General features: G+C 38.5%; 1 protein-coding gene across 1 annotated transcript in view; it reads right to left on the bottom strand.

The window, feature by feature from the left end:
• The window catches only part of CFAP44 (cilia and flagella associated protein 44), a 42034-nt gene extending 32496 nt beyond the window's left edge, over positions 1-9538 (bottom strand). The window contains exons 1-10 of the mRNA XM_080393712.1: positions 9443-9538; positions 8590-8673; positions 7541-7712; positions 6334-6496; positions 5203-5305; positions 4742-4958; positions 3109-3223; positions 2431-2595; positions 1041-1196; positions 363-410 (exon numbers count right to left, since the gene is read on the bottom strand). Coding sequence (XP_080249838.1) covers positions 363-410; positions 1041-1196; positions 2431-2595; positions 3109-3223; positions 4742-4958; positions 5203-5305; positions 6334-6496; positions 7541-7712; positions 8590-8673; positions 9443-9521 — 1302 coding nt within the window. The 5' untranslated portion in view covers positions 9522-9538. The remainder of the gene's footprint in view (positions 1-362; positions 411-1040; positions 1197-2430; positions 2596-3108; positions 3224-4741; positions 4959-5202; positions 5306-6333; positions 6497-7540; positions 7713-8589; positions 8674-9442) is intronic.
• Positions 9539-14194: the final 4656 nt, after the last annotated feature.

Raw genomic sequence — 14194 nt, 5'->3', positions numbered from 1 at the left:
AGGATTGTTTCAAACACCTATCTAGATAAGATATATCAATACTCCTTGAACTAATATCTTGCATCCATGCAACTTTTATTATCAGTTCATGAGGGAAAAAAAAATCCTTTAAGGTAACCTGAATTTGGCAGCAAAATTTCAGGACTCAAAAATCAAATTATTTTTTATAACTCTGCACATCATTATAATCAATAACATTATAAAAAGGTATTTTTAAGAAAAAAAATGTTTCAGTAGTATAATTTTCAACTGCACAGCTTTACAAAACGTAAACTTAATTGCAAATGCATCCAGTATAGTTAAAGAAAGCTATTGCAAAGGAATTGAAGAAATCAGAAGAAAGAAAAAGAAAACAAACTTACCACATTTGAAAAAGTTAAATCCAGCTTCCAGATCGCTCCATTGGTGTCCTCAAGAAGAAAAAACAAAACACGTAATTTGAATATTTTCAAACTCAATTTGAATAAAATTGCCCATGGTAATTCCTTAAAAATGTCTTCATGATTATTACTGTGAAAATGAAATGACTAAATGGGGTGATGTTGGTCCTATCAGTCCTATCCATCAGTCCATGATAACAGAACTTGGACAATACCTTTTGACATTCTCCTGTTATGTAATTCTGGCTCTGAAAGCCAAAGTCTCACGTGTTACTATACACTGAAAATATAGCATAGCATAGCTCAGCTCAGTTGGAAGGGACCTACAAGGATCATCTAAGTCCAACCGCCTGACCACTTCAGGGCTGACCAAAAGCTAAAGCATATTATTAAGGGCATTGTCCAAATGCCTCTGAAACACCATCAGGCATGGGGCATCGACCACCTCTCTAGGAAGCCTGTACCTAGTGTTTGAAGGAAGAAGAAGATTTTATATTTTTGAAGAAGATTTTATATATATATATATATATATATATAAAGAAGACTGAATTCTACCAACAAGAAATGTACTGATCTGCAATGGACTCCTGCTGTTACTTAACATCACCTCCCTCATTCAGTGCTTCTCCACAGAAATGTACGTACATGAGTGTATCTTACCTGAGCATACCAAACAGGTTGTCCACAGTCATGAACTTTTGACATGAAACTCAGGCTGACATTCCTGCCGACATGAAGTTCATTCATAGGCTCCACCTCCAGTAACCCTGTATCATCCACCGAATCAGCAGCATCTATTATCTCAAAGTTCCACACCTTCATGGCGTTGGAAATATGAATAAAAAGGGGGGGTGGGGGGGTGGTAATAAGGCCAAGTTATGTTTTCATACACAATTAATATGGAAATTTGTAATTCTAAGAAACCAGAGGAGCAGAGATTCTACATGAAGAGCGTGAAACCTGTCATATCTGCCTTGCTGGTTTGAATGTAACCTAAAACAGTGAAAATTGGCAACTATTATCTGATACATTTGGGTGCAATGCAAAGTCACGTAAAAGTTCTCTGTCCAATGCTGAAACACCAGTAGCTTAAATTCAGCCCTGGCACTAGCAGAGCTACACATGGCAGCCTTGGAACTAGAGAGGGTAAATGATATCTGTGTCCTCTCGGCATTGCTCATACTGAGGCAGCACAGAAGAATGTGAAATCTAACACATCCATGTTCTGCTTTGCGGGATAAGGACAAGACATCATTTGGCACCCTTCTAACCGAGTGAATTTTCCTAATGGGGTAACATCGCTTTATAAAACACAACAACTGCTCTAGCAGGTTTGAAACCCTCCACTGTCCCATCCACAGGACAGCTTCCCGTTGATTATTTGGGGTCTTTCACATATCAGCATATACACTGTCTTCCCTTAAAGAGCAGGAAAATAAGACTTCAAAATTCTTGACAACTGACAGGTGAGATCAGAAACTGGCATATGGATACAGCAAACTTTTTACCTTAATTTCTAGAATTATATGTTAATTTCAGAATGTTTTTTCTTGTAATTGTTCTTCTATTTCAGTATATGTATCTCTGAGATGCTAGTTAATTTCTATGTAATTTTAACATTAATAATCTGAGCTTTCAAATATTCAGAAAATTAATTTCAAATATTGCTGTAGCTTATCCTTCAATATAACAACCACTGTATTAATAGGTCTGAAAATTATAAAGATTAACAAAAACTACACACACAAAAAGTTAGAACGCAGACAAAAACAAAGCTGTTAGACAATCACTGAAAATATTTTGATTTACAAGAGTAAAAGGTGAATTATTCACTACTATTAAACAGAGAATGTTGTGTGAACATGATCCAATTCAAACATATACACTATGGAGATGTGCTTATATTCTGTTTGTTCTAAAAATTCATCCTCAAAGAAGCTGCACTGCAAAATTGCCTCCAAAAATAAGCCCTGGTAAAGAAAAAAACCGTCACATTTACCTGCTGACCACAAATTCACACACCTAAAGGCAGAGCAGAAGAAAAACTCACCCGAATGAAGCCATCTTTTCCAACAGTGACAAGTTCTCCCTCATCCAGAACTAACTGGCTGACAGGGCCACTGTGACAGGGCTTGTGTCCAGCTCGACAGAGCTCCACTTTAATGAGCCCCCCTTCCCAAAGCAGCAAGTTGCCCCACTCAGTCCCTGAGATAACCTTCAATGAAAATGAAGATAAGCACATAAGCACCTGCACTTAACCACGCAGAAACACTGGCATGAATCTGGTTAACATTTGTGGCTTCCTTCCATGAAAGCAATAGATCGATAGCAATCTACAGATATTTGCAAGAGAAAGTGTAAAGGGTGAGAAGATTCAACTTTTTAGCAATCTGACATAATTTACATGCACTGAAATGGTTAAAGATTAGGGCTAACAGTCTTTGTATTTCTTTACACTAATGTTTTCACTAGCCCATTAGAGGAGGCTCAGCTCCAAGCCAACAGAGACATATTGTCTGGGAATTACAGTACTGACTGCACTTTTCAATTATTACAAAACAAGACAGGTTTTTGGCAAATTAATGTCAATATTAGCTTATCAGAGCAGTGCATCAAGGGTCTAAATCAAAACACTTAGAAGCAAATAGCGATTCTCCAACTTACTCAGCAGACTTTATATCAAAACCTGAGAGGGAACATAAAATCAATTAAGCTTTTTCTTACTTACCTTCCCATCAGGCAGCGCCACGTAACCTATAATGTCGGTCACTGCTGTTTTTCCAAACCTGCCCAAAGCTCCTTGTAACTTGAGACCAGTGAATGTGAGAGCCATCTTCCAGAACCTGAACATAAAAAAAAAAACCCATCCCTCTCTGATACAAGGCTTCTTCAACACACTCTTCAGTCCCTCGCAGACATTGTAATAATCTTACCCAGGATGCCTCTGAGATAAAAGCCATTCAATTATTACTCTTTTTCACAGAAAGCCTTGGGTTTTTTCTTTTGAAAATGAGATAAAGCTTTGTAGCTACACAAATATTTCCTTACACTACCCCTGTGAAAAAGCTAGAAAAAGGATTTGGAATGGGCAGAATGAAGATTAAACTACTGTTTATAATTTCTAAGTGTAAAATGCATAGCTACACCTTTCCAGCTGCAGCCAATGCATGTAGTTGGGGATATGCATTTTACTCATCTCCAGTGTATGATGCTCAGCCTTGTAAATCCAAGGGACTAAGGTCTTCATGGAATTTCATGCAAGTACCCCCATGAATTTCAGCTTGACTACAAAATCTCAATGACACCAAGGTTTTATCCTAGATCTTCATGGCTATTTCTATTTAATCATTGTATTTTTATCAGTATAAAATATAACTTTATATTACTGCATTACAGAAAAAATTAATACCTACTGCAATTAGGGATGTTTCACTGTCAGTATAAAATATAACTTCATATTACTGCATTACAGAAAAAATGAATACCTACTGCAATTAGGGATGTTTCACTGTGTTGCAGGACACATACCATTTAAGACAGGTGTTGGAAAATGAGACCACATTTGGGTGAGAGGTCATGTTTACCATGTTATAAAAGCCACGTCATAGTTTATTGATAGTTTATTGATTCAAAAGAAAGTTTATAAGAGTTTTGTCCGATTTCCATAATGTATTCTAAACCACATTTGGGGGGGCTGAAAAAGCCATTTGCTATTGCAACCAAACTATAGAACAAACCTCAGATTTTGATCTGATTCCTCTGTTAAAATTCAAAGAAACTTTAGATGCGTTGTAATTTTAAAGGTATAATTTCTATTACAACAGCATCCAACTCATATCTTAAGTTTCTGCTGTGTTAACATTGAACACTAGATAAATACAGAACACACAACTAATCCCTGTCCCAAAAGTTGTGGCTTATTTTTTATTACAAAAGTATCCATGAACTTACCAGAGAAGGGCGTGCATGGAAGCCTATCTTTTGTAAAGCTTCCTTGCAGTTTTTTGGTGGTATCAGAAGGTTTCTGATCCATAACTTGGCAACCACTTTTAATGGCTGCCCAAACAGCAGATGCGTTCAAGAGATCAAAGGTAGAAAGCCCAGAAGGCACAGGAGGCATATATGCTATGTTACCAGGAAGAAGGCATATATATATATGTATATATATATATCTTTTATTACTTCTCTCCAGTACTTGTTGAAATTACAAGAATGGAGCCACTGGCACCAACACTCAACATCAAGCATTATCCTTTCTGGACAGCAAAAGTGTTAGAAGACTTGGTGACTGGCTGAAAGACTTCTACCTATTCTGAATTTAGAGGTTATATTTATTTATTAATTCTATTCTGTAAATGTACCTGATGTGTCCTGCCCCAGATGTAGTTAGTTGCTCCTCATTACCAGCTGAAAATGTGACCTTGTAAACATCCTGTGAAAAAGCTTTTGACCTCGACACAATCTTTTCTTGTTTCCAGTCCCAGATAGTCAGCGTGTAGTCAGGGCTGCTTCCAACACTGGCCAGCAAAGTGCCAGCATGATTGAAATCGCCAAAAACATAGGCTTCCTCTGTTCCACCTGAAGAACCATACAAGCAACATTTTTTTCACTAGGTAATAGCTCTCAGTTGGCTATTCCTACTAAACAAAATTTTCCTCCCCTGCAATAATGAAAAAGCTTGAATCCATTGTTTCCTATTCTGCTGTGAAGGACCAAAAGGTTGTATTTCCTTCTAAACTTGAAGTGACCCACTACTCCATCTGCTGGGATCTATGAACACTGGCCCACTTGTGTAAAATGAAAATAGAACTTTTTACACTACCTCGCAGTATTCTGTAGGGCCTCAGTGAAGGATACTCGTAGATGATGAGGTTTGGCTTCTTTCCTTTTTCTCCTACTGCAAAGTACTGCTTAGTAGGGTGTGCCTTGAAAAAGCAAAAGTCCCATTGCATGCTGTAATGACACTTTTGTCTCTGTCCTACTAGTTACTGAGTTATTGTATTTACTCACTCATTAGTCAAAAGATATTGCTTTAAACACTAGGTTGCATTTTTCTGTGCATTTATTCTGAACAACTGTCAATCTATTGCTCAACATCAGAATGAAGCCATTATGCACATAAAATGGTAAAACCATTATGCACACAAAATGGTATATTACGCATGTAATGTGGAACCATAACTAACTGTGAAATAATTTGCTTTATTATTCATTCTTTTATTATTCCTACTTCACTCAACCCAACAGCTGCTCTCTCCACAGCAGCATTTGCATCAGCAGCCATCTACTTCAGCAGAAAAGCCATCCTCAATGGCATGGTTCTGAAGACGTAAAGACGTACTATGATTCCCCAGAAAAGGCTGCTTACAATGGGGCAGAACAGCCTGAGGCCGATATTTCAAAAGCCTTGTTCATGGGGAATGAAACTGAGAGATGGCAGAGCCATTCACAGGGTAAGATGCTTCAAATCCAGAGATAGCATTTGAGAGTCCAAACTCTCGGTAAGAGTTTACTAGAGTGAAACCAGATACATTTTCTCTTCATTTGTTTAGGAACTCAATTTTCTACATTTTAATTGCAAGCAAGACTCTACTAGTATCAGCTGTGACTAGGAAGATGAAGTGTTTAAAAAAAAAAAAAAGTAAAAAAAAGGGGTTGATATGAGCCAAATATTTCAATAAGCTTGTAATAGTGCTAAAAATTAATCCCAGATGGCACTTGTCCGTTCTTTAAGGTACCTGAGCCTGGGACTGAAGTATGCAGATATTTGTCCTCTGCCAATTATCAGTGGGATGAGTAGCCTACGATGCCTGGTCCACACATTCTTTAACCAATATCATAATTTCTTATGTATACGCATGTGCAACTGTAGAAATCTCCCATCAGGCAACCAAGCAAACATTTAATTTCTAGAAAATGACTAACATCCTAAAACAAGAAACAAAAGCCATACTGTGATAAACCCAATTCCACCACCGCTGCTGCTCCGGAGATAACTCTGAGACTTAGTTTTCAGGTCCTGGAGCACCACCTGGTTGCCTGCTATATACAGCAGTGTTTGGCTATCCATCATCAGCAGGTTTACATTTCTGGTGCAGTCGTATCCAAAAGAATGTCTGGGAACAGTTCAGTAAGGAAAAGATTTGATAGTAAACATTTCTAGAAAGCCAGTAAGTGGCTAGAAATGCTTAAACCAAACCTGAAACAGGAATATTGGAACGGGTGACTAAAAGCCTGATGGTAGGAAATCATTTTCTTCAGTATACAGTGAAGGTAAAATATATCAAGCCCCTATAACTGAGAGGAAGGCACAAGTGAAGACCTTCTGAAGTTCATATTCCATCCTTTTATTTCCACTACAAAGCACACCCCTTGGCTCTGCTGGATCCTTAAGGGCTGCAAGGAATTCATATTCTACCGGTGTTCTCTTTTCAAACAAAATGTAAGAAACATGCATCAGATTATTAGGAACTGTTCCACAGGGAAGAGACCAAATCAAAGAAGTGCTCAAGCTCACTTCCCTAAAAGTTTACAGGCAGACGCAGAGAAGGGAAAATCCTGTCTTCAGAAGCAACCACGTCTGCAGAGGAAACCACCAGCACATGTGAAAGTCACATATCATAGTCTATTTGACCATACCTAGCAAAGGACTTATTGTAGCTCTTAGTTGATGGGCATCACTTCCTTCATTCTACCAGTGTAGGTCTTCTGGGCAGAAGGCTACAAATCTACCTGGCTTCTTCCTCATTTCTCCCTTAGTAGTTCTGTGAGGAATTATGAGGTACACAGCTGCTCTTCTCCTGCCCTCCCCTCAGCTTCTTGGGGAACACCAGTGTGGCTACACAGAAAGGGAGAGCTTTGCAGGGGACATTCTTAGGCTAGTCTTCAGCCTGGTCACGTCACCTTGTCCATGACCTAGTTCTACAAGAGTACTTAGAACAGTAAGCATCATGTCCAGTAAGAAATGTTTATGAGGTCAAGACAACATTTAGGATTAAATTCACCCAGAACCATAAGTGGTCAGGATTCTTATCTGTGTCTCAAGAAAAGGTATCCCAGTAATGCCACATAGGCTACTCCAAATTAGACAAGTACAATTTTAAGAACACATATTAAATATCTTTAGCTTTAAATTTGCACAGCCTCAACAGAAAGGATACTTAAGAGTAAGAAGGTTAATGGGTATCCCAGAGTCATCAGTGACAAATGGCCGTGAATATATATCTTCATACTTATAGAAGAAAGCTTCTGGGATTTTCTTTTCTACCTTCTCAGGCCTTTTTTGTGCCTCTGTGGGTACTTCACTATTACCGCATCCTTCCAAATCACCTTCTGCATCTCAGAAGAGGGAACATAATGGAAATTTATATTCACCAGAAATTTTAGGCTCCTTGCTGGTATTTGCACCTAACTGCAAAAGGAAAGGATTCACACATTCTTTGCCTCCTTTGACAGAGTAATAGGTGTTCCATAGCTCAAACCAGGGGTACCATGTCTTAGTAACAATTTGTCCTGAACAGTCTGTAACAAGCACTCCCTCAGGCTTTTAAAAACTTGACTGTGAATATCCAAAAATGAAGAATTTACATTCTCAAAAATTTTTGCCTTTTTTAAAAACATTCAGTTTAACACTCAAGACTTAGTTCAAGATTTGCTTGGTGTTTCGGTCTCAGCTTTAGAAACCAAATGAAGTTTAAAGTGTCTTTTTTCAGTAGCTATTGAACACACATCATTATACAAAACAATTAGTAAAAACACATACAACAGACCACCAGAAGACACCAGTGTTCTCAAAAAGGCATACTGCTAATGTGTGACCCACTGCAGTTCTTCGCTGGACTGCAGTGCAGAATACTGTCAACTTGACTTCCAACTGGTCATAAGCACTTGTTAAAAGTACTTTTCAGTTTGATACCTCAGATCAAATCCCCATTACCTATTTTGTAAGCTTTTCACCCTGTCTCGATGTTTTTCTCTCCTAGGTGTTCTATGAAAAACAATCAAAGGGGTCACAGACCAGCCATGGGAAAGAGCAAAATAAAGTACAGAAGGTAAGCCAATGGAAACAGAGCAGAGAAACTCAGTCACTGTAACTTGATGGCACTGGCCTGAGATGTTCCTAACAGTAACAGTGAAAAAATGAAAAACTAGAAAGTAGTGGGGTTTATAAGTTCATGCCAACATCTCCCCAGTGGAAAGCAATACTCACCAATGCTCTCAGTGTCTGATTCCACTTCTTCCTCCTGTTCCTCTGGAGCTGGTGATTCCTTTGGAAAACTAGTTTTGCTTTCTTCTGCAAAGGACAATTGGTATCACACTTGTAGGTATTAATTCCTTTGACTAATTTGCTTATATATGCCATGTTAAATAAATACATAGTTCTGCAGTAGTAAAAAAAAAATCCCTTCAGTCCAACAATGGACTTCCTGCTTTTCAGCATTAATTGTAGGGAGAAGTCTGCTTTCAAAAAAATGTAATTTAAAAGTTAGGGGAAGGAAAGACACACAACCTATAACAGGAAAAAGGTATAATAGGAAGATCAAACAAGTGCCAGAAGTAATGCACCAGCATAAGCATCAAAAAATCCATCCAAAGCTGCACAGGAGACTCACTAGTGGATTTTGTTATCCATGGTACCTAGATCTAGTGTGTTAGATGGCATGCAGAACATCTGAAATAAGACACTGGACAGGCATTCCAAGTAAAAAAGATGTTAAAATAAGAAATCACAGAATCATAAATACAGGTCTTTGACTGGAAGAGACTGGCGTAGTTAATGAATTGTTTGCAGTACTAGCTACAGAGACAGGTTTGAGCAGCAAAATTTTTCAGGGAGACACTTTGTGGGCTGAGGGACAGTGGGAATTATAGACACCACAGTCAGCCCAGAAATTCACTGGAAGGGGTCATCTTTGACCAGAGTCAAAATGAAATGTGGCAACACCAAGAGCAGTAACTGAAGATGAACACTTACTAATAAGGAAGGGGTGAGTGTTGGGAGAAGCCAGAAGCTCCTGTAGGTTCAGTATCGAAATCACTATGTAATAGCAGGAAGTACTCACGGACACCACTGTCATCTGCCTGTGCACCTTCTGCTGGCTTCTCATCGGCTCCCTCGTGTTCCCTTCGAAAAGATGGCATGTCTTCTTTGCCTGGTGGTCATGAAGAAGAACATTTAGTATTTTTGCCTTCATCTGCCATTTAGACCATTTTCATTTCCTCTCAAATGCTTTGAGATTCCCAAAGATGATATTTGTGTTCAAACGTACATTTTCGTACAAATTGTGTACAAATATGGATAACCCAAAGATACGTCCTACTTTGTAGGGTGAATTAATTGGCTCAGGTCTTAGGACTCCAGGCTCTGCATACATTGCCATAGAAAGACTTTCATCTAAATACTGTGTAACAGGGGAAACTGACAACTGATTTAGGTGTTTTGGGCTTCTCTTTAATATACTGGGGGAGATTTGGGTTTGAGACAACAAGGCTATTCCTTGAAAAAAATATCAGGAGATAGATATTCTGAGATCATCTCATATCTGAATAGAGAAGAAGGAGATGAATCTAAGAAAAAAGGACTTTCTTCAAAACATGCTATATTCATGAAATGTGAATTAATAAAATTAACACAATTTTAAAAACTTTAAACAGCTTAACTAAACCTCCCAGAAATTTTTCAGCTTTCAGACTATCATTTTCAGAGTGCTACAATTTCACTAGTTACCATTGTCCTCTGGAGTGGGAAAGATCCAAACTTTTTCAAACAAAAACCAACACATTGATCACTTATATATAAGTCTCTGAAAGAAGCGAAAAAGCACAAGCATTGCTCTTATTCTAAATGTGTTCCACCTTTTGATTTTAAACACGGTCTCCATTTCCAAATAAAACACGTCAAAATGAACACAGGAGAAATTCTGTATGAATACTACTGCTATAAAATACTATCAGAAAATTCATTAGTTGAATATAAAGAAACCTAAATATTCAGAATAACAAATATAGACAGGATGCAAATGAATCTCTTTTTATGTGTAAGTGTGACTCTGATACCAAGAAAAAGTCCCTAAAAATGCATTTCCCATTTCTGGCTTTGGGTCAGAATCCATTTAGGAAAAGATATTTTGAGACATTTCAGACTTTTCAGGTATTTCAGGAAAGGCAAAGTGTCCAAACTTAATGCCACCCATCAGAAGGACAGTGAGGGCAAAAAAATATTATAGTCATGTCATTCTTGTCATTACATAGCCAACCTGCCCTACTCAAGCTTCATCCAAAGGTTCCAAGTCTCTGCCAGAGTCTGAGTTCCCTGCATAATTTCATCTAAAAATTAAAATGAGCTTTTACCCCTCAGGAATGCTGAGAAAAACTTGAAAATAGACATGCAGAAAGTTTGATTTGCAGAAAACAAATCAAAAGACAACAACTGCAATATATCTCAATATATTTAAATGAAAATAATGAGTTTTTAATGGTGTAACAGAACTGATATCACTGAAGTTGAAGAAATAGTTACAGACTAGTTGCATAAATATATAGTGGAGTGTTCAGAGACCTGAATTCTAATTCCAAACCCGGTAATGACGTGTACAATTTGTATCAGCCATTTCACCTCTGGCTGTCTCAGTTATCTCTTGTGAAAAATGAGATAATAATACTTACCCATCTTAGCAAAGTGTTTTGATATCCATAGAGAAAAGTGCTATAAAATTTCAAATTATTCTAACTAATTAGCAATCATTTATCTTCTAAAAATTAAGACTATCATAGTTTTCATTATAAATTAATTCCTATCTGGAAAATGCTTTAGGCTGAACGAGGGTATGAACATTTCCGCCTGCGTTGATAGCTGGGTTCTAGTTAAAGAAAGCTATTGCAACCTTCACTGCGCATATTACTGTGAGAACATTCAAGCACTGTGCCAAAACAAATTTTGAATTTAAAGACTCAGGGGAGGCTCAAGGGGAGGACATGTCTACTTTGATTGCAGATTCTGGGTTTTATCAGTTGGCAGATCCAGAAAAGTTTTGTGTAGGTTCACTGTGATAAAGGCATGCATCCCTCTGAATGTTGATTTTCTTCTCCTGTATATTTTTTTGTTGTTGCTGAGACAGATTTCCTAAATCAGCAAGAATTAAGGGGTTTGATACTAAAAACCAAGATAGCAGCAAGTAGAACTGGTGTGACAGTTCTAGTGGGGAAAAAAATAGTTAGCAATCAGAAATGTTTGCCTACCCTAATGATACAGTATGCTTGACCAGGGCAGTATTCCCACACACACACCCCCAACCCAGTCCCAGTAATTCAAGATACTGGCTTGAAACACTACCAGATCCACTATTTAGCTTTCTAAGAAGTCACTCAGGAGTGAGTTTAGATTTTCCTTATTTCAGTGGCCAGTGCTACAAGCTGTGAATTTCAGCAAAGTTTCATTTTCTTTCAAATTGCCTTTCTCTTAGTGATGTTCTCAAAAGCCACAGCTCACCTCAGAATGGAGAAATGTGTTCATTTGGGTAGATTTGTTCAATTATTTCAAAACTAAGATGTTTCTTGGCAATTTTGCTGTCACACAAAATCCTCATATATATAGGAGCTTCTCAAATTCTCAGTAAATTTGGACATTAAGAGATTTCTCATCTCAGACAACCATCTCATTTATTCAAAATGCAGGATAATTAAATCAAATAGGTGTTTGTTTTGTAACACATAAACAAATTCACTGAGATTACACTTTTTTTTTTGTCATACTACATTTTTCTTCTTTCCAGAAAAAAAAAAAGGTGTTTAAATGTGTAAGCTTCATAAATGTACTGTGTGCATTAATAAATCTAGAAACTGAACGTATTTAGTAGTTATTCTTGTAAGCTGTCTCTGCCCCACCATTAACTGTGTGACTGTGCTTAGAAGACATCAGCTATCTCACCTCAGCTTTGATATCTACAGCAGGGTGATAATCAGTTTTGTCTGCTAATTCAGGATATGTAGAAACAGGGAACTATTACTGCAGAACATAACTGCAGTGATATCAGTACTAGTAATAAGCAAAAGATTAAAAATTCATCTCTACACTGTGCTACTTCTGCAGGATTTCATTTTTTGGTTCACTCAAAAATGTGCAATTTTTTGTAGAAAAGCTTAGGCCACTGGTGGGCTTGGTGTGGGTGTGTGGAGGGAAAAGTCTCTTGTTCTTTCCTTCAGGACAGATGGTCTTCTATATTATTCCTTTACTTGTCTTTACTCCACGTGAAGGAACTCAGTTAGTGCTGGGACTTTGTTTTGCTTTTTTGCTTCCAATCCTGACTCCTCTTAGCACCACACTATGAGCCTTAGGAGCTACACTCCAACTTTCTGGCCTGGGGGTAACACCAGCCTAAAATGATGACTGCAATGTTCGGCTATCCTGAGGGTGTTTGCTATGAGGAATTACATATCAATCAGCTCTTCCAGGCTGAGGCATCTTCTTCAAGTCTAGCTCTGTTTTGGATGTGCCAGATTTCTTCCCATTTGCCAAGTTCTAATTGTTTAACTCATCTTCAGACACAGTCTGCTCAGCAGTTTTTTCTAATTCTTCCATTTCTTTATGAAAAACAGCACGCCATCGAACAACTCTCAGCATTCCTTTCAGCCTTCAGACCACATCAGAGTGCATCAGGAATTTACTAGGCTGCTGCTGAGCACAACATGTGCAAGCAGTGGAGTTTTGCAGAACTTACTTTCATTCAAAAAAATGTAAAGTCTTTCAGTCCTTATATACACAAGGAAAAATATCCAAGCCTAAATCAGGCATAGTTATCCAGTGCCATTCATCACTATCAGTCAGCATTACTACAAAATTAGTAATAGAAGTCAGTTTTAGACAACCAACCCAAAATGCCAAGGAAGCCATTTTTTGCACTAGGCAATATTGCTGCCTCGTACAATAGCTAGAAGACTTGAGAGGAAGGAGAATAACAGAAGACATCAATTCTCACAGCAGTTAAGTATATAAAATATTTACTAGTCAGAGACTGAGACAGCAAGGATAAAGCTACAAAGCAGGATCTAGACACATCATCTTTATCACAGCCCCATTGCCTCTTCCCCCCCACCATCAGAGAGAGGGAAGAAGTGGCCAGGAGACCCCTGCTTAGAACCTATCACTATGTAGCACGCATTCAAAATATTTTCCTATAAAATTAGGAGAAATAAAACCCCAGCTCTAATTTCCAACCTTACAGCTAAAGTATTTCTCTGCACGAGCCAGATGTCCTAACTCTGCCTCATGCAAGCAAAAGTTTAAAGTCTCTTGAAGTCTGCCTTGCGAATAAAGGTTACCAGGTTTTTATTGAGCAGAAACAGGAACGGGTGACCATCACCACAGTTACTTATTAACTTACAGTATGAAGGAAAAACATAAAAGTGAACCTGAGAACAACACTAAAAACACAACAGGTAATAAAACGAACAGCCGCACACATGGTAAAGCAAAACCAACAAGCCCCGCATTTCAAATGAAGTATGGGATGGTCTATCCCAGCTGCGGAACATTCCTTCCTTTTTTGCTTTCCTGAAGCTAGGCATCTACATGAGAATAAAGGCTTTTCTTTTCCAAAAGTCCCTGTGTGGGAAGACTGGTACCACACAGCCTCTGGCAGGCAGAGGCGATGGCAGCGGCCTTGCACAGAGGTGCAGGCCCAGCACCAGGCCCGACCCTCTGCCACAGCCGCCTTCTGCCGGACACCGGGGAAGGGCCGCGGCGGGGCAGAACACCCCGTGACAGGCTGCTCTGCGGGGGCCAGCGACGGGGCTGGCAGGGGACACCTGGAGCTTCT

The sequence above is a fragment of the Falco punctatus genome, assembly GCF_963210335.1.
Source record: "Falco punctatus genome assembly, chromosome: 6".
Classification (NCBI taxonomy): Eukaryota; Metazoa; Chordata; class Aves; order Falconiformes; family Falconidae; genus Falco; species Falco punctatus.
This window is presented reverse-complemented; position numbering and strand designations above follow the sequence as displayed.